At 44.8% G+C, this 27,366-nt stretch overlaps 1 protein-coding gene across 1 annotated transcript; it reads right to left on the bottom strand.

Moving 5' to 3' along the window:
* Positions 1-1,912: 1,912 nt before the first annotated feature.
* YY1 (YY1 transcription factor) lies at positions 1,913-27,095 on the bottom strand. Its single transcript, XM_061181253.1, has 5 exons — positions 25,844-27,095; positions 13,903-14,065; positions 5,860-5,920; positions 3,972-4,130; positions 1,913-3,141 (listed from the first exon to the last, which is right to left on the bottom strand). The coding sequence occupies exons 1-5, from the start codon at positions 26,514-26,516 to the stop codon at positions 2,959-2,961; spliced, it is 1,239 nt and encodes a 412-aa protein (XP_061037236.1). The 5' UTR covers positions 26,517-27,095; the 3' UTR covers positions 1,913-2,958.
* Positions 27,096-27,366: the final 271 nt, after the last annotated feature.

Below are 27,366 nucleotides of genomic sequence, written 5' to 3'. Positions count from 1 at the left end.
TCTTTATACAAATATTATGCTTCCCCCTAAACCCCTACCACCGAAAAAAGGGGAAAATAATAAGAAATCCAAAAATAGAAAACAACATCTTGTTAAATGTAAACTTATCCTCTGGAGTTTTTATATTACATATGCTAGAAACATGCATTTATTTCAGCTCAGATGTAAGAAAATATGTCTATCAGTATTACTTATAAATCAGATTAATCCTCAAGACAATTGACTCACTGTGAGAACATGATTTTAAATTTTAGTAAATTACATCTTTAGCAAAATTATAAATTCTAACCACGAGCAAAATGGGTATGTTATACCCAAGGAGAACTACCTCTACTCTGTAAGCTGTCGCTCATTGGTCAGTTTCCTACACTACTGGTGTAAGCTGAGAGTGCTATGTCAGTGAGGCGCTTGGGCATTAAATTTTCCTCAAATGCCCAATGAAATGCCTTTCACAAATTAACTCTGCAGATTGAGAGCAAACACGTGAACAGAGAAAAGAGTCAAGGGGAGCGATGGCTATTCCACTCAGAGACAGAAAGGGACAGAAGAGATGACCAAAGGTATCCCCCAAGGGGTCAAGGCACAGAGGAAGAGGGACCTCCCTCCAACTCAGGAGCCTGGCTTCTGTAGGTCATGACATGGCTCTCGGGGCTGCCGGGGAGACTTCCCCACAGCCTAAGTCTGTCTTGCCGTGGGCCCTCGGGCAGGAGTCCTGAGGACGGTGCCAGGACCAGGCTCCAGTGTGGCACAATGCTGGGTGAGGGTGATGCAGCTCCAGACCCCTAACACAGCCACTCGGGGACTGCTCACCCGATGGTGGGGTGGGGAGGGAAGCACGGGCGCTGACACCACGGGCGGCGGTGGAGGCCTCTGCCCCAGGTCTAGTCAAAGAACCACAGGTTCGCACGGGGACGCTCAGCTTTGAAGGGGACCTCCGCCGTGGGCTTACCTCTCTCCTGACTGCCAGATACAGCAAAGCCTGGCTTATCCAGAGAACAGCTGGGGTCTTCTGATTACCTCAGTTCCATCAAACTACTCAATGGATAACAGATTCTGAACAAATAGAAAAAAGTGTCTCAAGTTAAATTTTTCATCTATGATTCAGAAGGCACTTCAAAATTCCGGAGGGCCACAGGGTCACTGTCATTAGGTCACCAATCCTCCTGTATAGGACCAATGGAGAAGCTGTAAGAGACAGGGCTATGTTTTTGACCTGATGATGTCCTGGACGTCTTGTACCTGAATCTCTGGTATTAGCTAGTCCGTCAATTACTTTGCAGAGTCAAGCATACAGCACAAAGACACACAGTATGTTTGCATTTTGAATAAATGGGACTTTGCTGTATCATGGCAGTTTATAAAATAGTCTCAGGAGTCTGATATTTGACTCTAAGTAAAATCCAAAAATTATAATCGTACATTTAAGAGGTCACGATGTGAGAGGTAAAGTACTCATTGAGTACAGTTTTCTCAATAACCGAATCACCTTGCCAATCTGCACTCAGTATCCATTTAGAAGCACAAAAGTAAGCTACTGGCGCTCAACTGCTACAATGTGCTAGCGTTTATAAAGATTCCACTAGATGGAGGAACCAAGGCTCTCAAACCAAACAGCCAATAACCATAAGCGTTTCCTGTTAGACAAGCCAGGACCTGCGGGAGTTGCCCTGAAGGCGGCCTGAGCAATGGAAATGCCTGGTCTCCCCTCTGCTCGCGCCCCCTGCCAGGTAACACCTTACCTTGAGAACACACACAGGCCAGGGCACACACTGCTTCGGTCACACGTTTGCTGGGGGAGCTAAAATCAAAATCCTATTACCAACGGGCCTGGTGTGGGGTACTCTGAGGTAGTTCCTTAACTCGGGATGCCTGTTACCTACTCTCCCTTTCAGAATTCAGTACACACGGGAAGTATTAAAATATCCATGCATGGCTTTAATCACAAGTCACTGTAATTGAGTGCAAAATAAAGGAAACTTGAGTTGCTTTATTTAACTTCCAATTTCTGGGAGGCTCAAGAATTGTAATTATTCTGGACAACAAAAGGAAATAAGACTGTGCTTACAGATCTTTTTCTGCCATATTCTTTCTGCAGGACTGCTATTTTATTGTCGCCCCTTCTGTTACACGGGATGTACACGTCAGGTGGTAAAAGGTACAACACGTTCTACGACTGAGCACCACTTTCCGTAACTGAACAGGCAAGAGATTACACTCAACACCAGCATCTGGCAGTATTTTTCGGAAAGAAAAAGTGACTAAAATGGGTTTAAATTGATTAACACTATTAAATCACATCTAATATTTTGATACTACATGATTCAATACAGCTATACGATACAATTATACAAAATGTGTTAACATCAAAGAATACAACCAAAATTAAGATAGCAAACAAAACCTATATAACTTTTTTTTTTTTACAGGAAAATACTTTTGAAGTATGCATGTAACTGCCCATTCTTTTAAAGAAAATCTACTGCAAGCAAAGTTATCAACCTCCAGAAAAATCACACATAGCATTACTAAGCATATCCCCAAAAAGTGTACAATATGCACACTTGGAAAATACAAAATTAAAAAAATTGTAAGCAACAGGTGAGCTTCATATTTATAAGAGTGTGAAAAGAAGTCCCATTTTTAGCACTGTTGTATAAAGAATTGTCTTTTGATGCGAAGTTCATGAATTGTCCTCCTGTTGGGACCACACTTTTACAAAAACACCGTGTTTTTGAAACGAGATTACAGAGCAAGATAGAGCATCTTAGCAATGTCATCTTATTAAAGTTTTTTTTTTTTAATTTTTACTACTTTATCAAAACATGTCCCTTGGGTATGTAGGATTCATTTTTAAAATTCTTTTCTAGAAACAATATACAAAGGAGAGGCATATTTATTCCCAATCACACTCCTGGAAGATGCTTCCCGAGGCTGAGAAGGGTCTTCTCTCTCTTCTTCTCACTGGTTGTTTTTGGCCTTAGCATGTGTTAAGATGTGAGATTTCAGGTTAGTCGACTGAGCAAACTTCTTATTACAACCGTCGAAGGGGCACACATAGGGCCTGTCTCCGGTATGGATTCGCACATGTGTGCGCAAATTGAAGTCCAGTGAAAAGCGTTTCCCGCAGCCTTCGAACGTGCACTGTCGAGGAGAGACCAGAGACAACCCGCTCAGACTCCGACCAGGCCCGGGAGGGGGCAGCGCACTGCTGGGGGGAGAGCAGCCTACCTCTTCTACCTCACTCGGCTCCTCCCTGCCCCTCCTTGCCCCTCCCTGCCTTGGGGGGAAGCTTTTGAGATACAGTCTAAATTAGGAGGCAGGGAGCTGTAACTCTGCCCGGACAACTCCTAGGACCCATGCATAGCCCTCATGAATTGTTTAAATACAACGTAAGAGAAACATTCAGCAAAACAGCAAGAATCTTCCTAAATCTTATGTTAGGGTCCTAACATTTGTGTAAATATTTCAAATAATAAGAGACAAACGGTTAGGAAGGTCTCTGGTGTCAAGTATCAAAAAGAACCATGTTAGATTTACCAGCTGCCCTGCTAATTCGTTCACTTGTTCATGGGCTTCTAAAAACAAGGCAAAATACTATTTTCACAGTTACTCTCCTACAGCAAAAATGTTATAAGTTCCCTGTCAATTAGCAGTTCAATATACTATAAAAAATAAGTTAACTACAGCAAGTAAACTGCTTTAATCCCACAGTGAACGCATGAGAACTTGTTTTAGGCTTGCTCTCGAGCAATCCCGTGTTTCTCCTGACGTCAAGTACACTCCAGAAACACCTCGACACATCCCGTCTCTGGTACCACACAGATCACACGCGGCGGAGTCGAGAGCTGGGGCAGCCCCCCGAGTGAGTCACCAGGACCCCACTGTGGCCTCTCTGGGCGGCGTCTCTCCAGCACGGCTGCCGCCCTGCCTACACCTGCGGGGACAGCGGAGGGAGGAGGGGCTGGCTCTACCTGAAAGGGCTTCTCTCCAGTATGAACCAGTTGGTGTCGTTTTAGTTTTGAGCTCTCAACAAAAGCTTTGCCACACTCTGCACAGACGTGGACTCTGGGGCCGTGGGTGTGCAGATGTTTTCTCATGGCAGAGTTATCCCTGAACATCTTTGTGCAGCCCTTCGAACAGAGAGAGAAGCTTAGTGGTTCACACTGCAAACTGTTACAAACGATTCTACCGCTTAACAGCCTTCACTGACACAATAAAACGACCCTCCCAACCTCCCCACATACATTTTACTTCATGTTACAGTAGAAATATTGAATTATTTACGACAAAGAAAACCCAAAAAACAAAAAAGCAGCTGAAAAAGGCCTTAACATGTAATGCAAACTTCTGTTTTACAGTGAGGAAACTGAGGCTTAGAGATGTCTTTAAGTAGACTTGCCCAAGGTCACGCTACTAGTAGGAGCCAGGCTGGGAGTAGAACCCGACACCCTGGCTGCCGGCTACGCCCCCAGATGAAGTAACAGAAGCCCTGAGAGAAACGGAGTTAAGATGACGGCTGTCCACCACTACCTTTGGTGGGCCCTGTATTCTGTGCTGCAAGAATGGGCTGTCATTCTCCATCGCCTACTGTTCCCTCTTCTCTCTTTGCCTCTTTCCCCTTCTTGACAGAGAAAGAAGCAAGAGGGTCTCCAAGGAATGGCAACTACAGAAGAAATTTATTTTGTGAGACACTAGGAAAAGAAGCAGGTAAACTGATACCAGAGCGGGGGGGGGGGGGGGGGAGGCAGATGGGTAGGCGGTGCTCGGGAGAAGCATGTCCTGCACCATTTCTTCTGCAGTTGTTGCCCAATAATGGAGTGAATGGGGAAATGATCAGACAGCAGGACAGAAGGACAGCACGAGTCAACACTGCACAGCTTCACAGGCAAGGGGGGTGGGGGGGGGGGGGAAGGGGACGGGGCGCCACAGTTTTTTCACCTTGACCCCTAGGCTGAGTTTCCATTCAGAAAATGGAATTGGAAAAAAAAAAAAAATCTTATTGGAAAAGAAGTACAGAGAGAAGCTAGAGAGAAGATGAGCACTTAAGGCCTAACTGTTTTCAAATGCTTATTAGTATTTGGCCTCAACAGAAATGCTTTTACATATCAAAATTTCCACAGCAAGAACATTAAAAAAAAAGAGACAGAAAGAATTTGTGGGTGCACAGTCATCAGAGGTGAGACCACAAAAGTAAATTTATCCTTCTCCAATTGTTGTTGTTGTTTTTTTAAATTCTTTATTCCATTCAAAATCTCTCCCCTCCTGTTTTTCTGTACCACCTACTTGATACTTTATTTTCACCTCCAATTAAGTTTAAAACAGACCCAATCAATATCTCAAAGTACTTTTTAGGCTATCATTAAAGACTAATAAATAGCCACATTTGAAAACAATTAAGTACTCCCTAGCAACACACAATTTAACAGGGTAAATTAAAATTGTGAAGGAAATGATGAAGTCTTATTAGGGTCACTTCAGCAACACCCCAAATGATTTCCAAATTTCCATAAGGAGCCCACAGTCCCATAAAGGTCCATGGGTGAGACACAACCCAATGCCTTAAGATTGACTTGTTAACAATCCAAAAAGAATAAAATCCTAACAGAGTATATTCAGTACACAGTGATAATAAAAACACTGGCACCCTACAGTAACCCCATTTAATAGTATTTAAATTTAAGTGGCCTTTATGGAACAACAAAACTTACATCACAAAATACAGTCTCTTGAATTTAGAAACCAGATTATAGCTCCTCACTGAATCTCAATTATGAAGATGGAAATAAAAAGTGCGATTTCTTATAAGCTCTCTAAAACTTCATTCACAGTAATGAACACTTTCCCCCTAGCATTACTTACTTTATGAGGGCAAGCTATTGTTCTTGGAGCATCATCTTCTTTAATTTTTCTTGGCTTCATTCTTACCAAAGGGGGGAAAAAAAAGAGAGAGAGATTTGTAGGAATGGGTAGACTCATCTGGCATAAATCATATAGTCCCTAAAATGCTTTCCCTATAGGTACAAAAACGAAGATTACGACATGCTTCCGTGAAGGGGAAGGGATGAGAAAACTCACATTCTCCGAGGACCTGCGACTGCGAAGAAGCACTCTTCCACCTACAGGTAAGTATGCTCAAGCTCAAGCTCAAGCACAAGCACGACTGAGTGGCTGCCTACGGTCTCGTAGCTAAAAAGCTGGTGCAGCTTAGGATGGCACTGTGAGCTGTGTGATTTAAGTATCTGCTCTTTTCCCCAAACTCTTTAAAAAATAAAAAAGACCAACAGCCCCAAAATCACAGATGAAACTCCTAGTGGGAGCAAAGTGAGGTAAGCAAAGTGAGGTATCCAAAAGCAGCTGCTGTGATAATAAGGGTGCTTTAAAAAAGGAAGATATGGGAGGGTCTTAAAACTATACATCCTATACAACTGCTTAAAAAAGGGGGGGTTGTCCATCTTATACTGACAGAAATGATCTTTATAATAGACTATTTTTAAAAAAGGGTACAGAAAAGTCCTTTTAAAAAGAGAATTATTTATATACATATATGTATAATAGCTCTAGAAGGAAACACAGCAAACTGTGAGCATTGGTTACTCTCGGGAGGAGCCCCTAGGGACTGGCGGGAACACCCCCAAACCTTTTCACACTGTTTAATTTTTATCATACTGTTAGTTTTGGTGTTGGTGGTGATGGGAGGAGATTACAGTTTCGACCACTTGGGCGGTCAGGGAGAGCCCTGCTTGTGGAGTTACTACCCAGAGCTTGCTTATTTGGTAACTTACCTACCTGCTATTTTCACTGAACCAACCTTTGGTCTTTTGTCAAAACTTTCTCTCCAAAACTCCCTAAAGATCTGTGTGTGGTAGAGGGTGAGAAATTAAGAGTTCCTAGAAAAACTAGAAAAAAAGATTTAAAATCTCTGAAACCGATGTCCTTGTCCCTAGTTTTGCCATCTCACACTCCTGTATGAGGATGCATATTTAATACACAACTAAACTGATGCTCCCTAAGAGTAGGCTAATTTACCATCACTCTTTTACTATGAAAGATTGCTGCTGTCATCTTTAAGGGAGCAAAGGCCCTAACAGTATCATCCTTCTTCACTCTTGGTCTGAGAAAAGGATTCCCTGATGCTCCTTACTTTATAAAACCTGAACTCATGAAATCACCTCCTTAAACTTTCCACACCCTGGATGAGCAGAGGTGAAACAATTCATCTGGTAGCTATAACTTATCTCTAAGGAGTTTGTTCAAGACAATACAAATTTCCTACTTGGAATTCTAAGAGAACGTTTTCAGTCTGGTATCCTCCCCAGTCCAACCCTGTAGATACTTGTTCTTTCTTGTACTTGGAAGATTACCACATCAGTTAGCAAACATTTTCTAAGTGCCTGCTGTGTACAGGGCTCTGAACTAGCCTATGTTACCTTAAATAGAGTTTGGGTCTGAGTTCACAAAACCAGGTACGACAAAAATTTGGTGCCACTGCGCCACCTGGAGGTTATAATAACAGAGTCTGAAAAATAATAGTGATTCATACGACAGGCTTCTACTCCAATCAAATGTTAATAATAAGAACTGTATATTAAGAACCAAGCTTCAATCTTCCCAATTAAGATGTTTACTCTTTGATGATTCCACTCAAATGCTGTCTTGGCTGTGAAGATAACTACATGATTGTCTTTGTCCAAATTCATAGAATGGTACTAACCTAAAAGAGGGTGAATTTTACTGTATGCAAATTATCTCAAAAACAAAAAACTCTGACTTTAAAAACACATTCACTGGGTTGACAAACACGTCATACTGACAACCTTTCCCCTTTTCACCCGCCTTAGGGCTCGAACATGGGGACAATGGCAGTGAAATGCCTATGCCCGTAGGACAGGTGTGGCCCAGTTACCTACGAGGGTCCCCAGACCTCACAAATTTTCTTAAGTTCATTCCTAGGAACTTAAATTTTTTTTATCATGGAAAATTTCAAATATACACAAAAGTAAAGAGAACAGTCCTATGTGCCATTCACCCAACTCTTGATTTATTTTTTGAATGTTATTAAGTGGCATTTCTTCTTCAAATGTCATTTTTAAAATGTGTGCCAATATTTAGCAATATAATTAATTTTAGAATGAGAGTTTAAAACGCATCTGGGCAAACACCCTTGGACTCAAGGAGGAAGTGGAGGTATTTAACTGCAGCCACTCTTAAGCTCCTGAGCAAATCACTCTTCTTCACTTCAGAGTGGCAAGTGAGGCAGTGTATGCAGGTACCTTTTACATTATATTCGAATGCAAACACTAAAAAGGTCATTTTCCAAACAAGCGTGCCTAGATTGAAAGTGTTCTGTTTTGTGAGTAAAGACTAAAATTAAAATCTTTGTGGCAACAATTGGTACATAAACCTACAAAATAAAAAATATATATATATTTGAAATCCTAAAAAAGAGAGTAATTTTTTAAAAAGACTAAAATTATATACTACTACTTAGAATACCTTCTTGACCCACCCAAACTAGTCAGTCACAAGTAACCAAGATATGTTTCTCATTGACTGAGAAACTTACAAAGCTCTTGGACTTGGAGATGATGACAACAGCATTAGCATCATGAACGAGGTGGAATGGGATGTGTGACTGGGTGCTGGCTTCAACCAGCTGCACGACCTTGAGCAAATCACTTAACTTCTCAGCCTCAGTTTCTTATTCTGTAAAAAGGTATTAATGCCACCTATTTAGAGCTGTGAAAATTAAGAGATGATGTACGTTAAGCTCTTGAGAAATGACGGCTATTATTACCGCCAACCTGTGCTAAATGCGCCTAGGCAAAACTGAGTTCATTCCTTAAAAAAATGCCAGTTGTATTTAACAACCCAGAAGGTACTGGTGGCTCCAAACCACCACTGTCAACTAAAGGATTGAGAGACTCAGAAAGAACAGCACAGGTAAAGTGGAAAGGCCCCCTCCATGTATTAGAAATTATATGGAGGAGCCAGGTAGGCAACAAAAGTTTCCTGTTCAATTAAAAATAGAGACTATGTGCCCTATGACGTGACTGCTGATTTTACACTCTGCCATTCTGCATACATTGTAAAGGTTGGACACCAGTACCACAAACTGCAGGAATTTCCTGGACAATTTTCAGCAGGGCATTATGTAAACCAGAAGTTCTGACTAAGTTAAATCCGTAAATGTCCCAGAAGCCAAGATGAAACATTTCTGAAGAAGTGATTCTTGAATGAAAATAAGCAGCTTAGCTGACTCCAGACTGGAACCAGCTGTGCTGACGGGACAGAAGGCCCTGTGTAACAGCACTGCCATCTGCAAGCACCGTTCACCTCCCTTCTTTGTGTCGCCTAAGACAAATGAGCCCAAGTTTGTTCAACGGGTTCTCTCTTAGTGTACGTTCACGTGGTATTGAGGGGTTTTACGGCATTTCAGCTCCACCATCACACTTCATCTTTATATCAAACCAGTGGAAAAGTCTCAGGGGGGGTAGTGAACCACAACAACAAACCACCGCCAACTTGGGACTGACCTAACCACTTGTTATTCTCATCTTCCTGCACAGAAGGTTTCCAAAGGGCTAAGTTTAGTTAATGAAAAATGCACACAATTTAATCAGGGAACAGAATTCTCCAGGTCCCACCCACTGACCAATTTTTGAAGTATTTACTAAAAAGACATTTCAAGAAAGAACAAAATCACCATAGTCCCACCTCCGCAATACCGTGACTTTCAAATAAGTCATTATTTCTTATACTTGTTCACACACACTAAGTGATTTACTAAGCGGTCTAGGCTCAGTACAGCAGGAACCTGAACATTCTTTGGTCAGCTCCAAGTGCAGTCCAGAATCCTACCACCCAAGTATATGGAGGGGAGGGGAAAGCAACTAACATGCCACCTTAAGCGGAGAACTGAGTCACAGGGTGGGGGTGGATGAAAAGAGGAGGCCAGGAGAACAAGTTCTGTGCATTTTTATAAGCCAAGAAGATAAGATATGCCCCCAACAGTTTGAAACTTGGCGCTTCTTTGTCAACAGCTTTGAGACCCAGTCACCATTCTGGGGTCTCTGGAAAGTCCTATTCACAGCTGTTACATTGTCAAAATGTGAAGCCCTAACAGAATAGGGCATTCTAGGCTCAACTATTTCTCACCACCGCTGCCCAATTAGAGAGATTTATTTGGTTTTACATCATCTTTTCAAGAGATACTATGGAAAATGGGGATGAGAATGAGCCCAACCTCACAACTGCCCAAATCCTGTACCTTTACTTTGTACATGTTGTCAAGGGGAGCAAGATTACATTCTATTCTGTATACAAAATGAAATCTTTAACAGGCTGATTATAAAAGAAAATAAACACACACTATATTCAGGTAATTACATAAGTAATGCTTACTAAAGAATTTAACTGTGTGCTAGGATCATATTTCGTGCTCTCCAAGTCCAATACAGTAGAGCTTCAGTTACCAAGGAGAGAATTTTCCTAGAGTCAAGTCAAATGAGTGTTCTCTCTTTAAATACTGTCAAAATTATGCCCCATTTTTAGGCCATGGTTTTCTTAACCCTGCCACCCTTGTCACGGAGCTTCTGACTATCTTCTCTTCTTTAGAAGACTCTTTCCCATACTACCAAGACCTTCTAGCTTCTTGCTCATTCTATCCACTACTGAATGAAATGGACTTTTCTTGAAGAAATTCTTACAACCCACTGACTTCCTATTCTAAACTGAACAAGTTTTCCAGCCTGTTGCACAGCAGTCTTCTTGATTTTCTGTTCACTGTATTCTTTAGGAAGTCTTCCCTTTGATGTTCATCCTCATTGTACTGGAGCACACTCTCAAGTAACCTCTGTAGAAAGGATGCATGCAACATAAAACGAATCCTTAGGTGTCTAAAATTGCCATTGTTTTGCCCTTGTGTTGGACTGATAGCTTTGCTGGATCAAGAATTCTATGTTTACAATAATCTTCCTCAGAAATCTCAGAACATTGCTCCTTTGTCTTCTAATTATCTATTGCTGTTGGAGAAAATTCTCATTCAGGTTTAATTATCATCCTTTTGTAGACCTATCTTTTCTCCCTGGAAGCTTTTAGCAACATGTGCCTGAGTTTAGAGCTGAAACATCCTGGAGTTTCTGTTCAGAGAACTGGGGACAAGCTTCAAGATTGCTGCCCCAATTCTCCAGCAAGGGGAACAACGCTAAGGGTCACCAACACCTCATTACTTCTACTGCTCACTACCCACGGGCCCCGCCTCTCGGCAAAACCCTGCCTCAGCCCTCTGCTCCTCCACTAGAATTACTTCACAATATATTATTTAGAGAAATATTTATTCTTCCCTCTCTTGGCCCTTCTGGAAACTCTACTGGCTCTTGGAATGCTGTACTTACCTTTTTCTTTTCTCTTCTTTTCCTTTTTCGCCGCACCCCACGGCATGTGGGATCTTATTAGCTCCCTAACCAGGGAGGTGCAGTGGAACCCATGCCCCCTGCGGTGGAAGCACGGAGTCTTAACCACTACACTGCCAGGGGAAGTCCCCTGTACTTACTTTCTTGAGTCTTCTACCTGTCTGAATGATCCTTTGGCTCTGTCACTGGTTCTGAATACAAGGGCCTTCCCAAGACTTTACTCTTTTCTCTCCAAAACCTCCTACTGCCCCCGCCAAGAGCTTATTTACAGAACACTCTCACGCTCTTAGCCACCCCCCATCAGATGGCTCTGGCCCTAACTTACTTCCTGAATCCACCTCAAGTCCAGCACGGATGTCTCTTCAGCATCTAAAACCAAACACTGCATACTCTGGACCCCAAACCAGCACCCTCTCCCAATTTCCCTGTCACCTATGGAGCAAAGCTTTTAATGTGCATTTAAAAAAAATTAATGTGCATTTGCCCCTCCCTCTAGACACACAGCCAACCTGTCTCTGTCTTCCACTGTCTCCTGTCATCTCTGTCACATTTACTCACATTTACATAGTCTGACCGCCACCCGCCACAATTCTGGCTCAGGCCTTCATGAGCTCTTGTTCAACTGGTTTCTCCCACTTCCTGGGTGTCCCTGCACCCATCCAGCCTGGATACAGCTGAAAAGTAATTCTCTCAAATTAAATCTCTGATCATACAACCCCTTCTCTACTGCTCAAAAAAACCTTCACCAGCTGTCTACTACATACTAAAGAGCCCGTATCTTGGCCCAGTATTCACAGGCTCTAATGATCTGGTTTACGTTTACCTAAACCCAGTCATTTCCTTGTAAGCACCCTAATTCACAGCCAAACTTGACTACTTCTGTTTTCTGAATATATACTGGATAGTGAATATGTATTCTGTGTTCATGTTGTTCTGGCATGGAGGCCCCACCATGAAAACCCCATCCACCGTCAGAACTCTATGTTCTTCAAGGCCCAAATCAAACGCTGCCCCCTCCACAAAGCTCTCCTTGATTCCCGTGTTCCATCTCTCTATCCCTGGGATAGCAGCCCATACCCCAATACATCTGAGTACCATAAGGAAGATGTGACTAACTTTAGGAACACATGACAACGTTAAACACAGGTATCATATTTGGCTCAATCTGTCTAAAAACTCTTGACCTCACTGCTAACTATGTATCCTACAGATTCCATTTTTATTTGTACTTTTGGTGGGGAGGGGAGCAGGGCAGTTAATATTCAATTCACATATCTGTATTTAAAATAAACAGCAATAAAAGCTGGAACACGGTGTCATTAACAAAAGGATAGGGCCTTCAGTTTTTTAAAGCCATGATAAATCAGAAATAAATTAATGTTTATATTCCCTATAACTACAGTTTCACTGGAAAGGAGAAAAGGGTACAGACCCTTTGATCAAAGCACAATGGTATTCTTATACCCACATGACATGTGGAGAAACTGAGGCTCCAAATGGCCAGAGGCCGCCCAGCTTGTTTTTGGCGGGCTGGGAGAAACCAGGACACCCCAGGGTCTCCAGCTCTTCCCTACTCTGCTCTCAAGAGACGGGGTGGGGGGGTGGGGGTGGGGGTGGGGGGTGGGGGCGGGGGAAGAAAAGGTGCTCCACTCTGTTAGACAGGACAGGAGAGCACAAAGATTTCTTTCTTACTGATTCTGTCTTTGCCTCCATTTCCTGGGCTGTTCCAGGTTCCATTCAACCTCAAGTAGGGAAAAGGAGTATACTTCCTACTCTAGATTTTATTAGTTCATTTCATTTTATTTAAAATTTTACATCTGTGTGGGTTTTCTCACGTCCTTATAAAAACTGCCAAACTATACTAGAAAACAATGTAAAAAGGGGCCAAGGTTTCTATAGGAATCTGGCTGGTTTCAGGCAAAACAAATAAACAACCATTGGGTTCAGACCTTCCTTCCTGCTCCTCACCTTGGATAGTCAGGCACACGGTCCTGGCCCTAAATATTTGATCTCTTCCTGTCATACCAGCTTAAATCAACAAAACACCGGGAGCCTAACTGATGACATGCTGAAATCGGAACTGATGAAGTCCTTTCCAGCGGTCAGCTGTACAAATCCAGTACAGACCCAGGCCTCCAGCAGCTTCAGACCAGGACAATACACGCAAATTTAAAATGTATACAAAGAGGCCAGGAGGCAGTGTAAAGATCCATTTCCAAACAAATTATGTGCAATTTTATTTATTCACAAGCAACATCAATTACAGAATGAAAGAATAGGTATTTGCTTTATCTTATTCAAATCTAAAATGGTGCCACTTACATTCATAGCAGAGTTACTACTGAAAATAAAAACCAACTGCTTTTGTTTTCAGAAGCTTCCCTAGAGCAAGAATACAAACCACTATTGTAACTTAGGCACCAAAAAACACAGCTGGCAACACTCAAGTACTTTCTTTAACTAAAAGAAAGGAAAAGTTCTTATAACTTACCTAGCAAATTCTGCTAGTTGTTTGGGATCTGAGAGATCAATGCCAGGTATCCCTCCAGGAGGAAGTTTCTTTCCTGTCATATACTCTGAATAATCGGGAGGTGAGTTCTCTCCAATGATCTGTTCTTCAACCACCGTCTCATGGTCAATATCTTTTTTTTCATCTGAAAAACATCATAAGATGGATCGTCTTAGCTGAGTAAAGAAGTATATGTAAGCAAACACATTTTTAGAACTATAAAAAACGCTTTCCTTAGCAGCTTCTTAAACGGGGGATTTACAGCCATTACCTCTTAACCACCCAGCCTTTCTCCTCAATTTCTTAAAACCCTGTTTCTGCTTGAAGGTCACCAAAATCCTCAATGCCAAAGTCAACAACCTTTCCCTCAGTATTCCTTCTCAGCCTGGTGGGAAGCGTTGGCCATTACTGTCCTCAGCACTCACTTTTCCCGGTTCTACGCCCACTTCTCTAACCGGCGGCTTATCTTCGGCTTCCTTGCTTCTCCTCCTACCACTTCTCAGAGTTCTGCTTTCTGTCCGCCACACACACTTCCTGTTAACCACCAACGCTGCAACGCTGACTCAGATCTGATTTTCTAGCCTTCACCTCTTAGCTAGCCTCTTGCCTACCGCTCCAGCCTCCTCATTCGTCACTCTTCTCCCCTCACTCTTAGCTCCAGCTATATTGGCCTTTTAAGTTCCTCCAATGTACCATGGCCCATCCACCCGAACCTCATGGCCTTTACCTGTGCAATTTTTATTGCCTACGATGTGTACTCACAGCTGTGTGATTTCTGTCACCCACTCCCACTAGACTGTAAACTCCACGAGGACAAGGATATTTGTCCGTTTTCATCCCCATGTATCCCTAGAGCCTTGCTCTGAGTCGGCACGTAGGTTGGTCCTCAATAAATATGTGTTCAGGGACTTCCCTGGTGGTCCAGTGGTAAAGAATCCACTTTCCAATGCAGGGGACATGGGTTCGATCCCTGGTTGGGGAACTAAGATCCCACATGCCTCGGGGCAACTGAGCCCACGGACCGCTCAACTACTGACCTTGTGTGCCTCAATGAGAGAGCCACAACTAGAGAGAGAAAATCCGCACGCCACAACTAGAGAGAAGCCCCCGCGCGGCGGCAGAAGACCCCGCGTGCCACAACTGAGACCCGACGTAGCCAAAGAAATAAAGAAAAATTAATTAATTAATTAAAAATGTGTTCAAAGAATGTAGGAGAGCTCTATTTATATGTTCTACTACCATCACAAATCCAACAGGTTAAAAAAAAAAAAAAAAGGAATACTGACCCCCACAATGAGTCCCCTATATTCTAGACACCAAATCCTATTGACCATTCTGGGTCCTATGCTGTCTGGTCTCATTTTACCATATCTAGTATTTTATTTCTCCTTTGCACATGCCCTCTATATTCCAACCAGCCTGTTTTTCACACAGGTTAATTCAGAAGTGCTTGGCAGGAAATATTCAATAAGAATAAGGAGTTTCTCCCTTTCCTCTTTCTCATCACCTCTCTCCAAACCCAGCCTACCCTCTGAAGTCTAGCTCAAATTCTCTAAGGGCTGGCTGATTTCATCGCTCCAACCTCAGATTCTTACCTCTGAATTCCTGGAGTATTTCTGAATAATAACATTGATGAACTCTAAATCATGCTGTTTTGAACTATTGTTGGCCTTGTCTCTCAAACTAGAGTGAAGCGCCCAGAGACCAAAACCAGTCTTCTACTACTTTGGTGACTAAAGCAGAAAATAGAACGCTTCAAAACTCTCAACAGAATGCTTCAAAACTCTCAATGCTAACTGAAAATGTCTGCTTCTCCATCAAATTGCTTCACAATGAAAAGCACAGAATACAACAGTTTTAAACTTTAAATGCTTCTCCTTTCCCACCGCTCTTCACTTTAGGGAACATTATAGGTCATTTCAAGGAACCACAGAATATAATAGCAGCTGACATGTTATTGAATGTTTCTGGGAAGGCACTATTTTAATCACTGCACATATTACCCTATGAAGTGGGCAAATTAGCAAGTTCATTTTACAGAAGAGAAAGCTGAGACACAGAGAGGTTAAGTAACTTGCTCAGGGTTAACCAGTTAGTAAGCAACAGGGGTGAACTCTAAGACCTGAGCGCTTTACTGTTAGGCTCAGCGGCCTCTTGTTCGGAACTAGAAAGAACCTGATAATATAACCCAGGTTACCCATTTACATATGAAGAAGCCTAAGAAAACCTAGCTGGATGCATTAATAAAAAAGAACAGGAAATGTGGTTACTGATCACAAGTTACAAAGCTGGGACTCCGCACTGTGACCAGGTTCTTTCATTTCTTTTCTCAGGGCTGTGACAATTCCTTTACCCTTTGATCGCTCCAGCCTAGGCACAACTACTACCACATCAACTTTCTAGTGGTGTCGAAATAAACTGGTGGGTAGGGAGGCTATTTTTCTTCACTGAAACTATTTTTCTTCTCACAGTGAAGACACATTCTTGTTTGTATCTTTCTAATAAATACAAGAATGATGGCAAGGTTGAGAATCACTGCTGCTCTGAGCAAGCCACTGATAAGGATGATGTCTCAAGTGTGCTGGGGCAGAAAGAAAGCTGAACTCTTGGCATAAAGGAATCACAGGCTCAACCATTCCTTGTATTAGTTCAACACATAATAACTGAGGGCCTCCTGTGAGCCTGGCACTGTTCTAGGCAGCAGAAACAAAACCAGGTCTCTGCCCTCATGGGACTTACATTCTGGCGAGGGAAGCTGTCTCAGTCGGTTCAGGCTGCTATAGCAAAAATACTCTAGACTGGGTGGCCTAAACAGAAACGGATTCCTTACAGTTCGGGAGATCAAGGTGCCAGCCCGTTGAATCCCTTCTTCCTGGTTCCCAGACATCAGATATCTTCTTGTTGTATCCTTACATACACACCATTTCTCATCACATTACATAATTTCTGTCTCTTATTATAAGAGCACTAACCCCATCCATGAGGGCTTTATAACCTAATAACTTTCCAAAGGCCCCACCCTCCAAATACCATTGCATCAGGGATTAGGGCTTCAACATATGAATTTTGGGGTGACACAAACTGAAGTCGAATGAGGAAATACTTCTTGAGGATCAGTTCTTAGTTCCAACATTCAAGAATACAAAGTACCGGGCTTCCCTGGTGGCGCAGTGGTTAGGAATCTGCCTGCCAATGCAGGGGACACGGGTTCGTGCCCCGGTCCGGGACGATCCCACATGCCGCGGAGTGGCTAGGCCCGTGAGCCACAACTACTGAGCCTGCGCGTCTGGAGCCTGTGCTCCGCAACAGGAGAGACCGCGACAGTGAGAGGCCCGCGCACCGCGATGAAGAGTGGCCCCCGCTCGCCGCAACTGAAGAAAGCCCTTGCACAGAAACGAAGACCCAACACAGCCAAAAATAAATAAATAAATAAATAAGTTTATATATATATAAAAAAAGAATATAAAGTACCCAGAAAACAATCAAATGATTAAGAATTAGAATACATGGGACTTCCCTGGTGGCACAGTGGTTAAGAATCCGCCTGCCAATGCAGGGGACAAGGGTTCAAGCCCTGGTCCGGGAAGATCCCACATGCCACGGAGCAAATAAGCCCACGTGCCACAACTACAGAAGCCCACGCGCCTAGAGCCCGTGCTCCGCGACAAGAGAAGCCACCGCAATGAGAAGCCCGCGCACCGCAACAAAGAGTAGCCCCAGCTCACCGCAACTAGAGAAAGCCCGCGGGCAGCAACGAAGACCCGACGCAGCCAAAAATAAATAAAATAAAATAAATTAAAAACAAACAAACAAACAAATACACATCAAAGTAAAGCATGTTCATAAAGCAAAGTATCTAAATTTGCTTTAAAATCTGTTTTGTATGTTCTTCTCTGGAGTTTTCCTTGAGGGTAGGACTTAGTTAATTATCTCACTGTTTCAAGGGGACAGGGTTAATCCACATTAGAAGTGTCACCAAAATCAGCTTCTATAGACCTGAAACTAACATAACATAGTAAATCAACTATACTCCAAAACAAACAAAAAAATCGGTTTCTATAATCAATGTGACTTAAACTTATAATTGTGATTATACAACACAACTGGGCAGAGCAAATGAAAACCAAATCTCAGAATTCCTGTTTGGAAAAAGCTGAGAAAACAAGTCATTGATTCAAAGAAGTAGGGTGGTAGGAAAAATGTAATATTGAGAAAACTTCTAGTCAAAAGTGTGGATTAGATGATTCCCGTGCTCACTAACGCTACGGCTAGAGGCAAATGACCTACAACAACCAGGCCTAAGATGGAAGGTGTTGGAAAAACAAACTCTAGCCAATATCATCCAGGAATGGGGTGGCACACTTTGAATTGTTTCAGCAGGACAATCTATTCATTCACATTTTAAAAACATTCTTTTTTCTGTACATGGAACTATTCAAAAGGTTAAAAAGGTACATAAATAAGTTCCTGTCTCTTAGCTATTCAGTTTCTAAGTTACCAAAGCTATAGCCACTCTCAGTCGTTTGAGAGGCAAAGCAAAGAGACTCAAACCATTTACAGTCAAAAAGAAATGACTAAGGAACTAAATGTAAAGGCTGGGAGCACTCTACAGGCCTAGAAAACAGGTTCAAAAGTGGAGCTTCACATGCCCGCCATGCTCCCACCAAACTGGTTTGCTTGCAATGTTATTCAATGTCTGATAAAAGGTATGTGAACAAACACAACGCTCCTTCCCTTCTTGCCCACCTCTCATCCCCCATCTGGGCTTTCCAAAGCCCAGATCAAGATCTCTTTCCTTCAAGAGGCCTCTCATTGCTATCACTGACCCTTCTTTGGTTTCCTTATTTATTAAAGGGTAGACCACCTATCATATATAAGGCTGAAACAAGGTAACACATTAAATGGGAACCATGGTGTCTGGAAAAGAGGTGTGCAAAAACACCTTTATTCCAAAAAACAAACAAACAAAAAACCTTTATTCCACTTTGCCCTCCCTCCTGGGCCTCAGGGGAAGAGTAGGTCCTATGCTTATGGTTTTTAAAGAATGTTACTTTTAAAAACTATAGTAAGCAAGTAAAGAATCACCTTCAATTAGGTTACATTTAAGTCTTTTGGCTGCTCCAAGACACTACATGAAATCTGACACTATAGTAGCTGGAATCTGTGCATTGCTATCACTCAGTGGGCCCCTTCATATAGAAAACAGTTTATTTTAGAATTCAGTCCTAAGAAAAGTTTGATTCTCTTAGAAGTTTTTCTATCTTAGAATCAGCTAACAGTAGTATAGTTTCCTTATTTATCTTGATTGCCAGGAAGCTCATTAGGGTTGACCCTAATGCTTCCTTTCTTTCTGTGATCCTGATTTTCACCAATTTACATATTTCCTTACCTACTTCCCTATTTATTTATTTATTTATTTGTGGGTTGGCTAGATTTTGTTTCTCCACACCTTCCACCTTAGGCCATTAACTTTGGTCTGACCATTCTAGGTAACTTTTGACCAAAATGACATTATGTACTCACCACCGCCATCAAGCCAAACCTTCACTGAAATGGGAGAGAGCTAATACTTGAGATTCATTGCTAAGCAACAAAAAATCACACATAGGCTGTTTCCACTTTTCCCCACTAACAGAGACCTTAGGCAGGGATACTATCATTCACTGAGTACCTGTTTCATGCCAGCAACTGTCACATTCCTCAATTCAAACAAAACCTTTATGGTATTAACCTCAAGTTTTTGGTTGAAGAAATCAAGCCTCAGAAATGCCAAGTAGTGGGACTTCCCTGGTGGTCCAGTGGTTAAGACTCCGCGCTTCCACTGCAGGGGGTGCAGGTTCGACCTCTGGTGGGGAAATAAGATCCCACATGCTGCATGGCGTGGCCGGGGCGGGGGAGAAATGCCAAGTAGTGTATCTAAAGAGGCACAGTAAGTGGTAGATCCAGGATTTGAATCTAGAACTGACTAAAGTCCACGCTTTTTCTAAAAAAGGAATGCTTCTCCACCCTCTCCTCACACTTACTACTCCTCTTCTGAAAGTAGTAATAGGTAAGAGTGGTCTTTTGGACTCTAGGCTAGGATTCTGCCTTATAGCACAATTCCATGTACACATTCACTCAGTTATTTACTGAGAATCTTCTATGTGCCTTGTACCACCGTAAGGCTGCAGGGTTACAGCCCAGGACTTACACTCTAGAGGAAGTAGACAGACAAGCAGCAAGTTAAAAGATAAAAGCAAGACAATTTCAGGCGGTGCTACAAAGAAAATAAAACAGGGTTGAGAGAGAATGATGGTGAGGGGGGTGCTAATTTGAAAGGATGAAAGGGTAGGCCTCTTAGAGCTGAGACTTGAAAAACAGATGGCACTAAGAAGGTGAACATCTGGGGTCAGAGCACTGGAAACAGAGGTAAGAGTAAGTGCAAAGGAACAAGTTCAAGAAACTACAAGAAGGCTGGGAAGGTTGGAGCATAATGGGAGCATAGGGACAAGGAAGGAAGTCAGGAAGGAAAGCAGGGGCCAAATCATGTGTGGCCAGGCAGGTTATGAGAAGTTTGGATTTTACTGAATGCAATACTATGTCTCTGGGATGATGATGATGGTGGTGTGTGTGTGTGGAGATATAAAACATAAAATTTACCATTCTAATAACCATTTTTAAATTTACAGTTCAGTGGTTATCAAGTATATCCACACTGTTGTGCTTGAGGGATTTTTAGGCAAGGGAGTGAATTCACATAATTTAAGCCTTAGACTCTAATTCAGAAAGGAATAGTGTGTGTGTGATCCAGTCAGATCCCCAGAAGTAAAATCCAGCAGTCTGTATTCAGTCCTTGTCAAGAATCTATAAAAACGTAGTTAATATAATAACCATATGTATTACTACAAATTACAAGTGAGTTATCAACAAAATAAAAAATTAAAAACCAACTCTCAATTTGGAGTCATGGCAGCAGCTTCTATTTTTTTTGGGTGCTTAAAATCTAGAAGACAAAAAGGGGAAAGAAGGGGGCAGAGTTGAGAACTGGAAAAGGAGAAAGACACTTTGGAGTGTTTTTAAGAGTGTGATACTCTGTGAGACACTAGAAATTCTACCTGAAGTTTACGGCTCTCCTAGGAGAGGAGACAGGGTCCGGACACCACAGAACAGCACCCAGCACAACAGTGCCTCTTTCCCTGCCCCTCAGCTCTTATATTTGAGGGGAATAACTTACACAAGAAAGAAAAGAGCCCATCACAACCATTTACATTAGCTTAATGTTTATTCATATCGGAAACCACACTGTAAGACTAAAGTAACTGAAGAGTTACTATGAATTTTACTCAAGAGAGTTCCTATTATCTCACCAGATCATGTTAAAATTGGGTAGTTTTCTTTAAGAAATTGAGTGTACTGCTTCTTTTTGTCACGTAAGAATTCAGAAAGGAGTAGAATTTCTTTGCTGTAAAGGAAATGAAAAATGCCTTTTGGGGTCCCCCTACTCCAACAAGTCATTTTACAAAGATCCCAAGGTCAGAAGTTAAGATATGCCAAGGTCAGATCTCTAGTCAGTGCCCTCTAAAGGGAAATTTGATGCTGCTACTAATAAGATTCCCAGAAACCACTGGGCCTGCTGTTACTGATAATTAATCACAAAGCTAAACAGAATGGGACCTACTAACACAAGACACCCAGGACTAGGAAATGGCTCCTCTCCTGACCTGTTAAGTCCACCATAAATAGGAAGGCACAACCTTACACAACAGAGTCAACTAACTTCCAAGACCTGCCCACATCTTCCTAAGAGTCTGCTAACAGTAATGACATGAATGTTTTCTTCAACATCCAGGTAGTGTTTCTGATGCCAAATTTTGAAAATACAATGTTTGCGTGTTTATCCAATAATACGATAGGACACAACTCACTGGTAAATGTTCAGATTTTAAAACTATAAAAAGTTTTCACTTTTGTTCACTCTTCCCATGGGAAGTAGTGAGAGCAGTTTATAAATTGGTCACCTAGAAAGAGAAGGTCATGAGATGACAAAAGAATGTAGATCTTAGGAAATGTTCGTTCTTGATAATTGTTTTTGCTAATAACCTGTTGTGGGCCCTGAATTTCCCAGCCTTAAAACAAACTGATCAGACTTCCCTGGTGGCCGCAGTGGTTTAGAATCCGCCTGCCAAAGCAGGGGACACAGGTTCAATCCCTGGTCAGGGAAGATCCCACATGCCGCAGAGCAACTAGGCCCGTGCGCCACAACTACTGAGCCTGCGCGTCTAGAGCCCGTGCTCCGCAACAACAGAAGCCACCGCGATGAGAAGCCCGCGCTCACTGCAACTAGAGAAAGCCCGTGCGCAACAACGAAGACCCGACGCAGCCAAAATAATTTTTTAAATAAATAAAACTGATCTTACTAAAGCAGGCATCAAAACAAATAGAAAGGCTTTTTGTAAATATCAACCCAGGAGTCTGGCATACTTTAAAAAATTATTATTCATTCTCTTCCAAAAGCCTAAAATGCTAGTTGTAGGTAGGTCAGGAGCCGTGCCCTCTTCTGACACGGATTTTTCTTTTCCTACTGGGGGAGACAGCTGTTGACTGGAGGTGGTGGGGAGGGAGGGTTAATAATCGGGAGATGCAATCTGACAGCACCGAGGCTTATCAGTAAGCCAGGCTTCCAGAGCTACCAGGTTAGGCATTGGGCTCTATGACTTAGGCTGCCCTATGTAGGTCATGGGGTTGACATGATTACTTTGGAGGATTTCTTGGGCTTGGCTCCATGGGAATTTACATTTATGGCATCTCTCCTTAGTGATAAAGAGCATGGTAAAAAAGGAAAAATAGCGAATGGAATGGTCAGGATTAGTAATTTTTGGCAAACCTGAACTTTCTGAATATATAAAAGTGAGAAAAAATTTAATACTTTTTGATTTTCTTTCAATTTGCTGATTCTAATGTCAATGGTTTTCTGCTCTGAGATGTTTTACTCGATCTAGCACAAAGCACTTCTATATTTGGTCTAACCGAAGATAGTTAAAATACCAACAGCCTCGAGTGAAGGTCACAAATTCTAACTACCTGAAACCTCAAGATTTGAAAGCCTTCTTAGGTTTCTCTCAAAACTAAATGTTTTAAACACTCAGCTCTTATTGTTAGCTTTCCTACTCGACCCAGTGATTTAGTTAAGTGGTTTAGTTTTTAATAAATTCTACAAAAGAGAATGTCGCTCCCAAATTATGGTGATGAACATCTAGGGAAAAAAAAATACATAATACTATGCCCTATATCTGGCAACAATGAAATGTTCATTAATTACATGCCAGGGAAAAAAAGCAAAAACAAACATGGGCCTTAAAGCAAAGGATTAAAACTATTTAAAACACAGTTAAACCGTGATTAAATATTAAAACATATTCAGCCTTAACTAGACCTTACTTTTCTCATCTGCAAAAATAAGCAGCTCCTGCTGTTTTATCTCTACAATGGCATATTACTCAGCCGTAAAAAGGAATGAAGTATGTTCTACAACTTGGATGAAATCTTGAAAACAGACTAAGCCAGACACAAAAGGCAACATATTATACGATTCCATGCAAACGAAATGTCCAGAATAGGCAAATCCAGGGAAAAAGTAAGATTAGTGGTTGCCAAGGGCTTGGGGGGGTGGGGGTGGGGGTGGGGAATAACAGTTATGGGGTTTCTTTCTGGGATGATAAAAATGTTCTGGAATTAGATAGTGGTGATGATTGCACCAACTGCTGAATACAGTAAAAACAACCGAACTGTGCACGTGGGAATGATGTCAATAAAAAAAAAAGAAAAAAAGCAGATCTCTAGGGACTCTTTCAGATCTATAACTACTCTACTACAGAACTACTAGATTCCCTTTCTGCTGTTCCATTCAAAAGATACCAACCATACATGCCAGACAACTAACTCTTTAAAGAAATGGACATTAAAATACCCCTAAACTGTACAACCCTGTAGCAACCACTTGCAGAGAGAAAATAATGACTTTTAAGCTAACCTGATATGTACCACTTCAAGTAAAGCCTACATCACCAAGTTTTCTGAGTATGGAGAAGTGGGTTAACAATTTGGTAAGATCAAATGCAGAATATACAAAATACCCTGGTTTTCTTAATTACTGTAAAGCCAACATGACCATACCGTGAGAAAAAGTAAATATAGCTTTATGTGGTTAATGTATCTTTACCCAAATATCTAATTTCAAACGATATCCCGAATTCAGCAAACTCATCAATAACCAACACCCCTCCCTTATTCCATTCCGATTAATAATGGGAAAACATGGCTTTTAGTTCCAACATGATCACTGTGCAATCACTCTGCGCTACCAGAATGCATACAGAAGGGATCTTTTGATAACCTTTTAAGTACTCAAATATATGTTTCATTGAAACCTATAGCCCCTGCTAAACTCAAAGTACTGGCAGTTCTACCAGGCCCTCCGAAATCCAGAACAGCAGCGCTGTTAGCACTTGCTATTACATTTTGACAGAACCTCCGCTCCTTCGCTCAGTCCTGAGTCACAGATCCATCCAGCTTTAGTTACCTCCGCCTGGGGCTTTCGGTCGATACGATACAACCAGACCAGCTTCTCACTCCAGACTTTTCGCCTATTTCATTCGTTCCTGAGAATGTTAACAACGCTTCAATACTCAACGTTCACCACATTTTGAGACCCCATCCAATTGTGAGAATTTATTAGACAGCGCTGGAGTAACTATGGCGTAAAGTATTCTACCGCTTAAATCTAATTATCACAGGTACTAGATTAACTAGTTACGGCAGGATTATTCTCAGTCTATTTACTATTCCAACAATTTAACAAGATAGCCTGTGGATAAGATAGTAGGATAACGACTTGAAAACACCAGTTACGAAGTAAAAACAAAAAGATTGACATATGCAGATAAGGCTCTTCTGCCCCAGATATTTTTTCTGGCCCTCGTTCAAAGCAGTACTAAAACAGTAGAAAGACCCTGTCCCGAATCCTTCTTTTCACGGGAAAAATAAGTTTTCTATCAAGTAAAAAGCATCTGGCAACTTTACTCAATTTGATCAATTTAGTGGCAAACGTTCCTAGCTGTGTAACTAACCAGCCTTCCTGCAAAGAGCCAAATACTTAAGAAAGGAAAGAAAACTCCCCCAAACGCCCAGGACTGAGAGCAATCTGCAAAAACCCGCGGCCCCTCTCACTAGGCGCCGCGGGGGGAGCAGAGGCGAGGCCCTCGCCGCAGCGCGGTGACAGGCCCCGCCGACGCCGAGCCCGCACACACGCGAGCTCGACGTGCCGCCCAAGTCCCGCCCCGCCGAGGCGAGGCGAGGCGAGGCGAGCGCGGGGAGCGCGGCCGCGGGCAGGATCCGGCCTGCGCGCGGGGCGGGCGAGAGGAGGGCCGGGCGGGCGAGAGGAGGGCCGGGCGGGCACCCCCGCCCTCCTCGGAAGGCGCCTCCCGGGAGCAGTTGAGGCTCCGGGAAGGGGCGGGGGCGGAGCCGGGGCAGCGACGCCCCCCAGAGGAAGGCCGGGGAAAGACGGCGGCCCGGCCCGGGCGCGAGGTCCAGGCCGCGCAGCCCCGCCAACGCCCTCCCGCGCCCCCCCGGCCTCGCGGGGAGACGGCCTCGCGGCCGGCCGGCCGGGGTCCGCGGACAACGGGCCCCGGACCGGCTGTTGGCCGAGCACGCCCCGCCCCTCCCCGCCCCGCCCGAGGAAACTACGCCATTGCGGCCTAGCGGGCGGCGCCGCGCCTCCGCCGCCATCTTCGCCGCGCCGCCGCCCGCCGCCCCCGCCGCGGCCCGCCATCTTTTGGGGCCGCCATACTTGCCCCGCGAAGAAGATGGCGGCGCCCATCACACACATAAAACATGGCTTCCCTTCAAAACAAAAACATCCCGGGGGCCGGCGCGCGCCGGCGCTCACCTGAGGACCACATGGTGACCGAGAACTCGCCCTCCAGGGTCTTGATCTGCACCTGCTTCTGCTCCCACTTCTTGTTGCCCGCGTCCGCGCCGCCCGCCGCCCCGGCCCCGCCGCCGAGGTAGCCCTTCTTGCCGCTCTTCTTGCCGCCGCCCTTCTTGACGCGGCCGCCGCCCGACGACGACGAGCCGCCGCCGCCGCTCTTGCCCGCCGCCGCCACGGTGACCAGCGTCTGCTCAATGTAGTCGTCGTCGCCGCCGGCCGGCGCGGGCACAGGGATGAGGATCTGGTCCTCGAAGCCGTCCTCGGCGCGCAGCCCGTCCGAGTCGTCGCCGCCCACCACCTCCTCGCGCGTCTGCACCAGGATCACCTCCTGGTGGTGGTGCACCTGGGTCGGGTCGTCGGTGACGAGCGGCTGCAGCGCGATCATGGGCGGGTGGTGGTGGTGGTGGTGGTGGTGGTGGTGGCCGCCCGCGTGCCCGTGGCCGCCCCCGCCGCCGTGGTCGCCGCCGCCACCGTCCTCGTCGTCGTCGTCCTCCTCCTCCTCCTCGCCCACCACCGTGGTCTCGATGGTCTCCACCGGGATGGTCTCCACCTCGATCTCGTGCAGCTCCACGATCTCGGCCGGCATCTCCGAGCCGTCCGTGGCGATGTAGAGGGTGTCGCCCGAGGCCATGACTGAGGGCTCGGCCGCCACGGCCGCGGCGGCCTCAGCTCCGGGGCTGCGGGCAGGCGGGCGAGGAGGCAGCCGGCCGTGGGGAAGGAAGGCAGAGGGAGGAAGGCGGCGGGCGGGCGGGGGGAGAGGGGGCGGGCGGCGGGGGGAAGGGGCGGGCGCGGCGGCGGCGGCGGCGGCGGGCTTCCCCGCCTCCTCGCCTCGGTGCGCCCCGCGCTCGCTCGGCCGCTACTCGCCCCGGCGCCCCGCCGCGCCTCGGCCGCCCGCTTTGGCCGCGCCTCCTCCCGCCCTCCGGGCCGGCGCTCCGCTTTCCCCTTCCTCCTGCGCCTCCGCCTCCTTCCACACAAATACCAACTCCTCACCCCGAGCCCAAATCTCGCCGCCGCCGCCGCCGCCACACTCCGCTCAGGCTCGGCCTCGCGAGACTTCCGTGCAGCCTCGGCCCGCCCCGCCTCGCTCCTACTTGCCTGCTCGCCCTCTCGCTCCTCCTCCTCTGCCAATCGATCTGCCCGTTCGCCGCCGCGGCCCCGCCCACTCAACCCGGGCTCCTCCCGGATTGGGGCCGCGGGGACGGCCTCCGCGCGCGCTGGCTGCCGCTGCGCGTGACGTCAGCGCGCCGCAGCCGCCGCCGCCGCCGCCGCGAGTCGCGCGGCCCCCGCCCTTCGCGGTGCCACAGCTGCGGAGCCCGCCGCCCCGGGCCCGGGCAGCACTCGGGAGCGGGGCGTCGACGCTGCAGCCGCCGCCTTGGAGCCGGTGAGCCGTCCGCGCGGCCCCCGGCGCCGCGGGGGAGGGGGCCTGCGGGGCAGGGCGGGGCCGGCCGAGCGCAGGGTCCCGGCCGGTGGGCGGCCCGGGG

This window comes from Eubalaena glacialis, chromosome 2 (assembly GCF_028564815.1).
Source record: "Eubalaena glacialis isolate mEubGla1 chromosome 2, mEubGla1.1.hap2.+ XY, whole genome shotgun sequence".
NCBI lineage: Eukaryota > Metazoa > Chordata > Mammalia > Artiodactyla > Balaenidae > Eubalaena > Eubalaena glacialis.
Note: the sequence above shows the minus strand (reverse complement) of the source record. Positions and strands in the feature narration are given on the sequence as shown.